Source organism: Bufo bufo, chromosome 2 (assembly GCF_905171765.1).
Source record: "Bufo bufo chromosome 2, aBufBuf1.1, whole genome shotgun sequence".
In the NCBI taxonomy this organism is placed as follows: domain Eukaryota; kingdom Metazoa; phylum Chordata; class Amphibia; order Anura; family Bufonidae; genus Bufo; species Bufo bufo.
This window is the reverse complement of record NC_053390.1, coordinates 531814841-531828609: the sequence shown is the minus strand read 5'-3', so window position 1 is coordinate 531828609 and position 13769 is coordinate 531814841. Positions and strand designations below refer to the sequence as shown.

The window sequence follows — 13769 nt, the reverse complement described above, 5'->3', positions numbered from 1 at the left end:
TGAACGTCCGTTTACCATCCGCAAATGGACGTTCTGGTAGAAAGGTTTAACCAAACATTAAAAAATATGCTGAGAAAGGTAGTGTCTAAAGATGGGAAGGACTGGGACCTCCTTCTGCCCTATCTTATGTTCGCAGTGCGAGAGGTACCCCAGGCCTCTACTGGGTTCTCGCCCTTCGAACTGCTATATGGCAGACACCCTCTCAGTCTCTTTGATGTGGACAACCCACTCCACATAAAAGTGTCATTATGTACGTTACCCAGATGCAAGATTGGATAGAGACAGTGTTGCCTCATGTTAGTGAGCATATGAAGGCAGCTCAGCGAGCCCAGAGTCGGGTCTATAATCGGCAGGCTCGGGTCCGGATCTTTAACCCGGGTGATCGGGTTTTGGTTCTGGTGCCAACCATGGACAGTAAGTTCCTGGCTAGGTGGCAGGGGCCCTACGAGGTACTCGAGAAAATTGGAGATGTAAACTACAAGATACACCAGCCAGGGCGGCAAAAGGTTTACCATGTGAATTTACTCAAACCGTGGAAAGATAGGGAAACCTGTACAGAAGACAGCCCGCGGATGGGTTTTCTAGGAGAAGAGGTATCGGTCCCTCTGTCTGATGCAAGAGAGGGGGTTGCCACAGTGAAAATTGCTGACAGCCTCTCCTCTAAACAGACTCAGAAGGCCAGGCAGTTGGTTAGTCGGAACACGGATGTGTTCTTGGACCTCCCTGGACGCACTTCCATAATCCAGCATGATATTGTCACTGAGCCTCAGGCAAAAGTCCGATTAAAACCATACCGGGTACCTGAGGCTCGGTGACAAGCCATATCGGAGGAGGTGCAGCTAATGTTGCAGCTAGACGTCATTGAGGAGTAAAAAAGTGAGTCTGTAGTGTCTGTACGCTTCGGCTTACCTGGATGATATTGTCATCCACAGTACCGACTGGGATGTACCGACTACCCAAAGTGCAGGCTGTAGTGGACTCCCTTCGGAAAGCTGGTCTAACCACTAACCCCAAAAAATGTGCGATAGGGTTAGAAGAGACTAAGTAACTGGGGTATGTCATTGGGTGCGGAGTCATCAAACCCCAAGTGAACAAAATAGAGGTGATACGGAATTGGCCCAGACCTGTAACCACTAGGCAAATAAAGTAATTCCTGGGAATGGTGGGCTATTAAATGAGGTTTGTTCACCACTTTGCTACTCTAGCCGCGCCCTTGACAGGACTCTTGAAGGGACACAAGTCAATGATGGTTCGCTGGGATGATCGGGCGGAAGAGGCTTTCTCCACTTTGAAGTCGGCCCTGTGCGAGTCCCCAGTTTTGGTGATGCCCGACTTCAAAAGGGAGTTTACAGTACAGACCGATGCCTCCGAAGTAGGCATTAGTGCTGTACTGTCTTAGGAAGTCAACAGGGAGGAGCATCCCGTTGTCTTCCTCAGCCGTAAGTTCACCCCAGCCAAGACCCGGTATAGTATAGTGGAGAAAGAGAGAGTGCCTGGCTATCAAGTGGCCACTTGAGTCTCTCCGCTATTATTTATTGGGGAGAAAATTCTGCCTGGTGACTGATCACTCCCCACTCAAGTGGATGAGCCAGGCCAAGGACAGAAATGCCCAGGTCACCCGATGGTTTCTCTCCCTACAAAACTTTAAGTTTTTGGTGGAACACAGGGCAGGCCGGTTACAGGGAAACGCGGATGCCCTGTCCCGGGTACACTGTCTGGCATGTGTTCACTCCCTCAGGGTTGAACAAAGCAAGGGGGTTTGTGACACAGTGAGAGGTTTGGTCTGGGAAAACAGGTATTTTTCTCCTAGCATGCGCTGCTAGGCTGATTTACAGCCAGGTGAAGTCAAATACCAGACCGGATTTTAAGTGCCTTAAATAGGCAGCTGGGCTCAGATGGATGAAGGCTTGCTACCTGTTTGGCATGAAAACAGGTTGGTGCTGCTATGCTCAAGGACTCTTTGAGGCAGAATTAACGCATGGTGTGAATTACCACCAACACCACAAGGTGACTTTTTGCTTGTTCATGACTGCTTGTTTTGTCACTTGCCTAAAGTGTGAATAAAACACTGAACTGTTTGATCCAAAGAACTTGTTGTTGCCTCTATACTGCGTCCGCTAATCCTGTCTACCAGAGCGAAAACCCCACAGTATATACGTGAGCAAAATAAATAACTAAAGAAATAATGTATTGTACAGAGGACATCTCATGTAATCTCACAGGCCCTAAAGTTCTGTGCATCTGAAATTCCTGCACTCTCTATATCAGGGGTCAACAACCTTTGACACTCCAGCTTCTGTGAAACTACAACTCCCAGCATGAAAACATACTTGGCTGTTCTTGTACTATAACTCCCATAGAAGTGAAAGGAAGATTCTGGGAGTTGTAGTTTCAGAACAGCTGGTGCACCAGAGGTTGCTGATCCCTGCTCTACATCAATGGTTCCATATGCAGAGGAGACAACTTCAGCAGCATCTGATTCTTAGGTGTCCATCTTACTAGTTACTCATTCAAGTTCCTCTCTGACACCGCGTGTACTATAATGGAAATTCTATTCTGTTGTTGATATTTGCACGGCTGATAGAAATTGGCAGCAGACTGTGGACTTTTATTTCCTGGTTTAATCAGACCTACATAAAACATATAACGTTACACTTGATTTTGATGTATTTCTCCCTGTGCTGCTTTTCTAATATTTCAGGTTCATCTATCAATAGGGACACGCTTAGAGAGAAATGACTAATTCACAGATTTATTTCATTTGACATGAAGGTAAATGCAGACAGAGAGAAAATGAAAACAGTTGTTTTCTAGGCATAATACAGAATTGATGTATTAAAGGGGTTCTGCACTTTCATGTAACTGATGATCTATCCTCTGGATAGATCATCAGCTTCTGATCGGCGGGGGTCCGACACCCAGGACCCCCGCCGATCAGCTGTTTGAGAAGGCAGCGGCGCTCCAGCAGCGCTGCGGCCTTCTCACTGTTTACCGCTGGGCCGCCGGCCCACTGATGTCACTGCTAGTATCAACTACCGTGGGCGCAGCTAAGCTCCATTCAAGTGAACAGAGCTTAGCCCCGCCCACGCTAGTTGATACTAGTCGTGACGTCAGTGGGCCGGCGGCTCGGTGGTAAACAGTGAGAAGGCCGCGGCGCTACTGGAGCACCACTGCCTTCTCAAACAGCTGATCGGCGGGGGTCCTGGGTGTCAGACCCCTGCCGATCAGAAGCTGATGATCTATCCAGAGGATAGATCATCAGTTAAATGAAAGTGCAGAACCCCTTTAAACCACAGTAGAGCTTAGACATACAATGGCTCTGCATATTGTTGCTCCTCCATAAGCATTAACCACATCCTTCTTCTCTGTTATCTACAGTAATACAGATGTCCACACGGTAGCCTCCCTTTTGAAGCTGTACCTGCGTGAGTTGCCAGAGCCTGTCATCCCATATTCAAAGTATGAAGATTTCCTCTCATGTGCAAAACAGCTGAGCAAGGAGGAAGAATCAGTGAGTAGCCTGAGACTGGAGGGAGGGGTGATCGTCATGTTAATCAAATACTTTCCCAATCTTTATTTATTTATTCTGGAAAAACCGAGTACTATGTTGAGTACTAGAAAAAAAATCTCCAGAGCTGACCCTTCAGTAGTAAGTAGTGTTGAGCGAGCCCGAACTGCAAAGTTCGGGTCTGTACCGAACTCTGTGAGCTCAGGTACCTGGACTCGACTTTGCAGCAAAAGTTCGGGTTCGAGTTTGGTGTTCGGGAATTTAATAAAGCTTGTTGAAAGGCTGCAGGGCAGCCAATCAACAAGCTTTTAAGCTGTGGGCACTTAGAAGCTATCACAGCCATGCCTAGTAATGGCATGGCTGTGATTGGCCGGTGCATTATGCGACCCAGCCTCTATACAAGCTGGAGTCACATGTAGCACTGCCCATCAGCTCTGAGTAGACAGGAAGCAGGCAGCTGAAGTGAGGGAGAGTGTTAGGAATCTCATCAGGCTATTTATTCTGTGGGTGACCTATAGTGATTTTTTTGTGGTTGCAATACACCAGCTTTGCACCCCTGACACATAAAATATAATAATTAATCTGGCTGTTAATTCTGTGGGTGACCTATGGCGTTTTTTGTGGGTGAAATGCACCATCTTTGTATCCCGACACAAAAATATAATAGTTAATCTGTCTGTTAGTTCGGTGGATGACAAATACCCATTTTTTGTGAAAGGTACACCTCCCCGCATCTGTGACCGGGGAATTTATATAGTTAATCCATTTGTTAGTTCGGTGGGTGACATATACACATTTTTGGTGTGAAGTACACCTGCACTGCATCCGTAACAGGGAAATTAATATAGTTAATCCGTCTGTTAGTTCGGTGGGTGACATATACCCATTTTTGGAGTGAAGTACACCTGCACTGCATCCGTGACAGGGAAATTAATATAGTTAATCCATCTGTTATTTTGGTGAGTGACATATACCCTTTTTTTTTGTGTAAGGTACACCTGCACTGCATCCATGACAAGGAAATTAATATAGTTAATCTGTCTGTTAGTTCAGTGGGTGACCTCAAAGAAAGAGGAGAGCATCAAATAAGGGACGTGGCCCTGGTCGTGGTGCTGCTGGTGTTGGTGGAGCTCCTGTTGCAGGGAGAGGACGTGGTCAATCTGTGCCAGCTACACGCCCAAATGAAACATGTTTCTCAGGTGAACGTAAGTGACAGAACGTTCACTGTGTTCTCACCATACTGCTGCTCGCCTCTCGCTGCAGCGTAACTTCTGCCTTCCTGCTCACCGCCTCATATGCGACATACAAGGTGGAACTCCAACTTGCACATGCTGGAAAGACTGTGAGATCAGCAACAGGCGATAGTGGAGTTTCAAAAAAAAATTCCACAGAAAAAACTAAGATAAAAACATCCTGCACGATATGATATACAAATGTGCGGATGTCCCTGGCCATATTATTGAAGAAAACCACAGAAATAAGATAATAATGCACTTAGTAAAGTAGATGCAAGCATTATATATGGACAAAGTCCTCACTCTGATATGATAATATCTGAGACACTTAGTCAATATATTTTGATCAAAACACATCTAAGCCCGCCTACCAAGCGCCAAGGTGGTCTCAGGTCAAGCGGGTCCTACACTAAACCTACCTAAGCCATTGGGCTTCTATGTTCAGGAGCGCAGACGCCGCACATATGGTGTGCTGCTCCTAGTCACCTCCATGTGCATGAAGCAACCAATGGGAGGAGGAGTAAGCACACCCATATGTACCACCTAATATGTACCCGATAGTGGAGTTTCAGCTGCAGCACGCACGTGTGAGTCGCTCTGCGGAATAGCACCACTTCACCACCAACGAGTGGGCCTCCATGCGGGACGTGTGTGCCGTGTTGCGCTGTTTCGAGTACTCCACCAACATGGCCAGTGCCGATGACGCCATCCTCATCGTTACTATCCCACTTCTATGTCTCCTTAAAAAAACGCTTCCGGCGATGATGGAAGAGGATGTGGCACAGGAGGAAGAGGAGGAGGAAGAGGGATCATTTCCATGGTTATCAGGCCAGTCATTCACAAGTGGCTCAGAGGGTGGGTTCCTGCACTAACAGAGGCCAGGTACACAACTGTCCAGCCAGGACACAGTTCTGGAGGAGGATGAATGATGAGGAGGAACCATGTTCACAGCAGGGTGGCACCCAAAGCAGCTCATGGGCATCACTGGAGCGTGGCTGGGGGATACAGAGGACACACACAATACACCTACCACAGAGCACAGCTTGTTGTTGCCTCTTGGCAGCCTGGCACACATGAGTGACTACATGCTGCAGTGCCTGCACAACGACCGCTGAGTTGCCCACATTCTAACCAGTGCTGATTACTGGGTGGCCACCCTGCTGGATCCCCGCTACAGGACAAAATGCCTTCCTTAATTCCGTCACTAGAGCGTGATCGGAAGACTCGCTGCTGATAGCATTCCCACCTGACAGTGGGGGCTCAGTGGAAGCACAAGGCGAAGGCAGAGGAGGAGGAAGAAGTCGCCAAAGCAGATGGGGCACCACCAGCACCTCAGAAGGGAGGGTTAGCATGGCAGAAATGTGGAAAAGCTTTGTCAGTACGCCACAACAACCAGCACCACTATCTGATACGGAAGGAGGCAGCATTTCAGCAACATGGTGGAACATGCACACGCCTACACATACTGACTGATGGGTCTGCCCCATGGTGCTGGCCTGCCCTGCGGCCAGTGCATTGTCCGAACATGTGTTTAGCATGGCAGGAGGGGTGATCACAGACAAGCGCAGCCATCTGTCCACAGCCAACGTGGACAAGCTCATGTTCAAAATGAACCAGGCATGGATCCCACAGGACTTGTCTGTACAGTCGTGGCCAAAAGTTTTGAGAATTACATAAATATTGGAAATTGGAAAAGTTGCTGCTTAAGTTTTTATAATAGCAATTTGCATATACTCCTGAATGTTATGAAGAGTGATCAGATGAATTGCATAGTCCTTCTTTGCCATGAAAATTAACTTAATCCCAAAAAAAACTTTCCACTGCATTTCATTGCTGTCATTAAAGGACCTGCTGAGATCACTTCAGTAATCGTCTTGTTAACTCAGGTGAAAATGTTGACGAGCACAAGGCTGGAGATCATTATGTCAGTCTGATTGGGTTAAAATGGCAGACTTGACATGTTAAAAGGAGGGTGATGCTTGAAATCATTGTTCTTCCATTGTTAACCATGGTGACCTGCAAAGAAACGCGTGCAGTCATCATTGCGTTGCATAAAAATGGCTTCACAGGCAAGGATATTGTGGCTACTAAGATTGCACCTCAATCAACAATTTATAGGATCATCAAGAACTTCAAGGAAAGAGGTTAAATTCTTGTTAAGAAGGCTTCAGGTCGTCCAAGAAAGTCCAGCAATCGCCAGGATCGTCTCCTAAAGAGGATTCAGCTGCGGGATCGGAGTGCCACCAGTGCAGAGCTTGCTCAGGAATGGCAGCAGGCAGGTGTGAGCGCATCTGCACGCACAGTGAGGCGAAGACTTTTGGAAGATGGCCTGGTGTCAAGAAGGGCAGCAAAGAAGCCACTTCTCTCCAAAAAAAACATCAGGGACAGATTGATCTTCTGCAGAAAGTATGGTGAATGGACTGCTGAGGACTGGGGCAAAGTCATATTCTCCGATGAAGCCTCTTTCCGATTGTTTGGGGCATCTGGAAAAAGGCTTGTCCGGAGAAGAAAAGGTGAGCGCTACCATCAGTCCTGTGTCATGCCAACAGTAAAGCATCCTGAGACCATTCATGTGTGGGGTTGCTTCTCATCCAAGGGAGTGGGCTCACTCACAATTTTGCCCAAAAACACAGCCATGAATAAAGAATGGTACCAAAACACCCTCCAACAGCAACTTCTTCCAACAATCCAACAACAGTTTGGTGAAGAACAATGCATTTTCCAGCACGATGGAGCACCGTGCCATAAGGCAAAAGTGATAACTAAGTGGCTCGGGGACCAAAACGTTGACATTTTGGGTCCATGGCCTGGAAACTCCCCAGATCTTAATCCCATTGAGAACTTGTAATCAATTCTCAAGAGGCGGGTGGACAAACAAAAACCCACTAATTCTGACAAACTCCAAGAAGTGATTATGAAAGAATGGGTTGCTATCAGTCAGGAATTTGCCCAGAAGTTGATTGAGAGCATGACCAGTCGAATTGCAGAGGTCCTGAAAAAGAAGGGCCAACACTGCAAATACTGACTCTTTGCATAAATGTCATGTAATTGTCGATAAAAGCCTTTGAAACGTATGAAGTGCGTGTAATTATATTTCACTACATCACAGAAACAACTGAAACAAAGATCTAAAATCAGTTTAGCAGCAAACTTTGTGAAAACTAATATTTGTGTAATTTTCAAACTTTTGGCCACGACTGTACCTTGTGCTGAATAGTATACCGGCTGCACCCAGCCATTGTTATACTCCAGCATACTTTCTCTTTGCATTCTCTTTTCCATTTCCCAATGTTTTTGGGCCTTTCCAAATTTATAAAAAATAAATAAATAAAGGAAGAAAAAAAAACTGTCTTGGCTATCTTCTCCTCCTCCAACGCTGATTCCACCTACACCGCCACGTCTACCGCCTCCTCAACCTCCTCAACCCCCTCCTACTTTTTTTTTTCTGTTATTTTAAAGGGCTTCTGTCACCCCACTAAACAGTTTTTTTTTTTTTTTTTGGTTAGTTATAGTCCCTATACTGCGATTTTGTCATACATACTGTAATTAATCATTTCGGTTCAGTAGATTATGTTAAAAACGTATTTTTAAAATATGCAAATTACCTTGCTACCAGCAAGTAGGGCGGCTACTTGCTGGTAGCAGCCGCATCCTCCTATCCTAAAGACGCCCCCTCCGCATGTTGATTGACAGGGCCAACGGACGGGATCGTCCTCTGGCTGGTCCTGTCTGCTATCAAGATCTCGCGCCTGCGCCGTAATGGTATTCAGTCGGCGCAGGCGCACTGAGAGGAGGGCGCTCGCTCGGCCTCTCCATTCTCAATGCGCCTGCGCTGATGACATCATCAAGTACACCCGGAAGAGATTTATTATTAATAATCGTTGGTGGTATAGTGTTAATAACTGTCATTTTTATAAAATTATTTATTCCCATTTCGTTGGTGGTTTTTGTGGCAGCATGCTTATTACGTACATACTTACCTGATTCGAGCATCCAGCGACGTCACTAGACTCTCCGCCTCCTTCCAGCGATGCCGGCGTCTTCTCTTCCGGGTGTACTTGATGACGTCATCGGCGCAGGCACATTGAGGATGGAGCGGCCGAGCGAGCGTCCTCCTCTCAGTGCGCCTGCGCCGACTGAATACCGTTACGGCGCAGGCGCGAGATCTTGATAGCAGACAGGACCAACCAGAGGACGATCCCGTCTGTTGGCCCTGTCAATCAACATGCGGAGGGGGCGTCTTTAGGATAGGAGGATGCGGCTGCTACCAGCAAGTAGCCGCCCTACTTGCTGGTAGCAAGGTAATTTGCATATTTTAAAAATATGTTTTTAACATAATCTACTGAACTGAAATGATTAATTACAGTATGCATGAAAAAAATCGCAGTATAGGGATTATAACTAACCAAAAAAAATATAAAAAATGTTTAGTGGGGTGACAGAAGCCCTTTAAGTCATTTCCCTATCCACATTTGTTTGCAGGGCAATTGTCCTGCTCTTACCCCCATTTTGCTTCCTTTTGCAGCCCTCTAGGCCTTACTATGACTATTTTACAGGCATAGTTCAGGTTCTCATTGACTTCAATGGGGTTCGGGTTCGGGTCCCGAACCCAAACTTTGACCCGAAGTTCAGCCGAACCTGGCGAACCCGAACATCCACGGGTTCGCTCATCCCTAGTAATAAGGAGTTTATTTAGCAAAAAAAATCTCCAGAGCTGACCCTTCAGTAGTAAGGAGTTTATTTAGCAAAAAAATTCTTCAGAGCTGACCCTTTAGTGACAAGGAGTTTTTGTACTTCTTCTCAGGGCTCATGCACATGGCCATAAGTATTTTGCAGTGTGCTGTCCGCATCTGTTGCGGCCCGCTGAAATGGATGAGTCTGCATCCAATCTGCAGAAAATGCCCTCAGGATGCATTCACACGGCCATATCCGTTTTGCAGACCGCGAACCGCAGATCCACATGGCAGTGCGAATCCTTCGACTTCGACTTCAATGGGTCCGCGATCTGCATGTTGCAAAACAGACATGGCCGACGTGAATGCACCTTAACTATTATGGGTTTGCATTTTTTTTCATGCACAGCCAATGGACGAATGTGATGCTATTTCTGGGGAAACAGTGACTGATCTCATACAACACCTTTAGATTTTGCAATATATCAGTAATTCCCTACTTCATTACTGAAGGGGAACCCCTGAAAAATGTTTATATTCCTGGGAAACCCTAATGCAGCCTTCTGCATTTGTCTAATAAATAAGTCTTTATGCAAATCATTATGTGTAGTTTGCCTTCCATAAATTGGGGATCCACAAAATACAGATGCTGTTCATGTTGCATCCTCATTTTGTTTAGGACCCTTTGACTTCAGTGGGTCCGTGGTCTGCATTTAGCGGCCAAGTATAGGATATGCGCTGTGTAATTGCCAAATAGATATAAGGATGAGAAAAGCACATGAATCATCCATTTGCTTTCTGCATCTGTATGCCCGTTCCGCTAAAAGAAAGACTATGTCCAGAAAATACGGACCATGGACTCATTGAAGTTTAGAGATCTGCAAAAAAAAGTGTGGATGGCACACGGACCGCATCCATATTTTGCAGACTGTCCATCTGCAAAACGTATATGGTCATGTGAATAAGGCCTAAAAGGGCAATTGTATGCCTCATTATAGGCAAGCCAGTTACAATGGTCTTGAAAATGTATCGCTTCCTCCATAGCTTAACCCCTTAAGTACCAGGCCCATTTTTGGTTTTTCATTTTCGTCTTTTCCTCCCCATGTTCCAATAGCCATAACTTTTCTCCATTCAAAATTTTCCGTTCACATAGCCATATGAGGGCTTATTTTATGCAGGATAAGTTGTATCTTTTAAAGGCACCATTTAATTTACCATGTCTGTTATTGGAAAACAGGAAAAAAATTCTTTGTAGGATTAAACACTATTCCGCCAAGGTTTTTGGGGTTTTGACATCATGGCGTTCACGGTGCGCTAAAATTTACATAATATCCTTATTCTGCGTCTCAATACAAATACAGCGATACCAAACTTGTAACAAAATGAAAACCTTTGAAAAACATTTATTTTGCATTGTCATATTCAGTATTTTCAATGGGTCGGAAAAAAAAAACAGAAGTTACTCCGTGTGCATTCCGTTTATGTACAGTGCTGCCCATAATTATTCATACCCCTGGCAAATTTTGACTTAAAGTTACTTTTATTCAACCAGCAAGTAATTTTTTGACGGGAAATGACATAGGTGTCTCCCAAAAAATAATAAGACAATGTACAAGAGGCATTATTGTGGAAAAAACAAACATTTCTCAGCTTTTATTTGCCTTTGAGCAAAAAATACAAGATGTTCCGCACTGTGGAAAATCTCAGAGGACGTGGTCGGAAGCCAAAAGCGACACCAGTGCTGGCCAGGAGGATAGTTAGAGAGGTGAAAAAGAATCCAAGGATCACCACCAAGGCCATCCTGGTGAATCTGGGCTCTGCTGGTGGCAATGTCTCAAGGCAGACAATCCAACGGACACTGCACACTGCTGGGTTCCACGTTCCTCCTCCTCCATCTCCTCCTCCTTATCCTCCACCTCGTCATCCTCCAGAACTGTGCCCTGGCTGGACAATTGTGTATCTGGCGTTTTTGGGTGCAGGAACCCACCCTCGGAGCCACTTGTGAATGACTGACCAAAACCCTATGAAATGATCCCTCTTCCTCCTCCTGCTCCTGTGCCACATCCTCTTCCATCAACACCAGCAGTGTTTTTTCAAGGAGGCATAGAAGTGGTATAGTAACGCTGAAAATGGCGTTATAGGCACTGGCCATGTTGGTGGAGTACTCGAAACAGCGCATCAGGGAACACAGGTCTCGCATGGAGGCCCAGTCATTGGTGGTGAAGTGGTGCTGTTCCGCAGAGCGAATCACCCGTGCGGGCTGCAGCTGAAACTCCACTATCGCCTGCTGCTGCTCGCACAGTCTGGCCAGCATGTGCAAGGTGGAGTTCCACCTCGTGGGCACGTCACATATGAGGCGGTGAGCGGGAAGGCTGAAGTTACGCTGCAGCGCTGACAGGCGAGCAGCAGCAGGGTAAGAACGCCGAAAGCGCGCACAGATGGCCTGCACTTTATGCAGCAGCTCTGACATATCGGGGTAATTTTTAAGGAATCTCTGCACCACCAAATTCAGCACATATGCCAGGCAAGGGATGTGCGTCAAAACGGCTAGTCCCAGAGCTGCTACGAGATTTCGCCCATTATTGCACACCACCAGGCCGGACTTGAGGCTCACTGGCACCAACCACTCATTGGTCTGTTGTTCAAGGCCCGTCCACAGTTCCTGCACGGTGTGGGGTTTGTCCCCCAAACAGATACGTTTTAAAACTGCCTGCTGTCGTTTACCCCTTGCTGTGCTGAAGTTGGTGGTGAAGCTGACCGTGAGAGGAGCCGGTAGAGGAGGATGAGGAAGTGGAGTAGGAGAAGGAAGCAACAGGAGGCAAACTGAAGCTCCCTGCAATCCTCGGTGGTGGAAGGACATGCGGCAAACTGCTATCCACCTCAGGCCCAGCCGCCACTGGATTTGCCCAGTGTGCTGTTATGGAGATATAACGTCCCTGACCGTGCTTACTGGTCCACGTATCCGTAGTGAGGTGCACCTTGCCACAGATGGCGTTGCGCAGTGCACATCTGATTTGGTCCCCCACTTCGTTGTACAGGGAAGGGATGGCATGCCTGGAAAAGTAGTGGCGGCTGGGCACGACGTACTGTGGAACAGCCACCGCCATAAGGCTTTTAAAACTCTCTGTCTCCACCAGACGGAATGACAGCATTTCAAAGGCCAGTAATATTGAAATGCTGGCATTCAGGGCCAGGGATCGCGTGGGTAGGGGGGGTACTTCCTCTTCCACTCCAGTGTTTGGGAGATGGAGAGCTGAAAGCTTCCGTGGGACATTGTGGAGATGCTTGGTGACCCAGATGGTGGTGTTGCTGGCAGATCCGCTATTTGCAGGGGGCAGATGTCACTGTCACTCCAGAGGTGGATGAAGAGGCTGACACTGCAGCAGAAGAGGAAGCAGGAGGAGCCAGAGACCTTTCTTGGTTTTTGAGGTGTTTACTCCACTGCAGCTCGTGCTTTGCACTTAGATGCCTGGTCATGCAGGTTGTGCTCAGGTTGAGAACGTTTATGCCTCGCTTCAGGCTCTGATTGCACAGCGTGAAAACCACTCGTGTCTTGTCGTCAGCACATTGTCTGAAGAACTGCCATGCCAGGGAACTCCTTGGAGCTGGCTTTGGTGTGCTCGGTCCCTTGTTGCGGTGGGCAGTAGCAGGCGTACTGTCTAGGAGACGGCCGCTCCGCTTTTGCACCCTGCTCCCTCTTCTGCTGTGCTGGTGGCTCTGTGCGACAACCGCCTCTTCCACCGAACTACACAGGTCACTCGCATGACCTTGATTCCATGTGGTGTCGAGGACCTCAACGTCCCCCACATCATCTTCCACCCAGTCTTCACCCCTGCCCTCCTTGTTGGTCTGCACACTTTCAAAAGCCCCAGCAGTTGGCACCTGTGTTTCATCATCATCCGAGACGTGCTGCGATGGTCCTCCCATGTACTCATCTTGAAACATAAGTGGTTGGGCATCGGTGCACTCAATTTCTTCCACTTCTGGGGTAGGGCTAGGTGGATGGCCCTGGGAAACCCTGCTAACAGAGTCATCAAAAAGCAGAAGAGACTGCTGCATGACTTGGGGCTCAGACTGCTTGGCTGATTTGCAAGGGGGTGAGGTAAAAGACTGATGGACATCAGCTGCAAGGTGCCAACTCTGATCTTTCAGCAGGAGACTGGGTGGGAGACAATGTGAAGGAACTGGAGACACTCTCAGCAACCCAATCTACTATCGCCTGTACTTGTTCTGGCCTCACCATTCGTAGAGCCGCATTAGGCCCGACCAAATACCGCTGCAGGTTCTGTCGCCTACTCGCACCTGATGAAGGTGTTTCACTTGTGCATGTAGCTGGCACAGATTGACCACGTC

General features: G+C 47.3%; 1 protein-coding gene across 4 annotated transcripts in view; it reads left to right on the top strand.

The window, feature by feature from the left end:
- The window catches only part of ARHGAP24 (Rho GTPase activating protein 24), a 748539-nt gene that overhangs the window by 716949 nt on the left and 17821 nt on the right, over window positions 1–13769 (top strand). For all 4 annotated transcript variants that reach the window (XM_040417986.1, XM_040417985.1, XM_040417988.1 and 1 more), the window contains one exon: window positions 3379–3511. In XM_040417986.1, the coding sequence (XP_040273920.1) occupies window positions 3379–3511 (133 nt within the window). The remainder of the gene's footprint in view (window positions 1–3378; window positions 3512–13769) is intronic.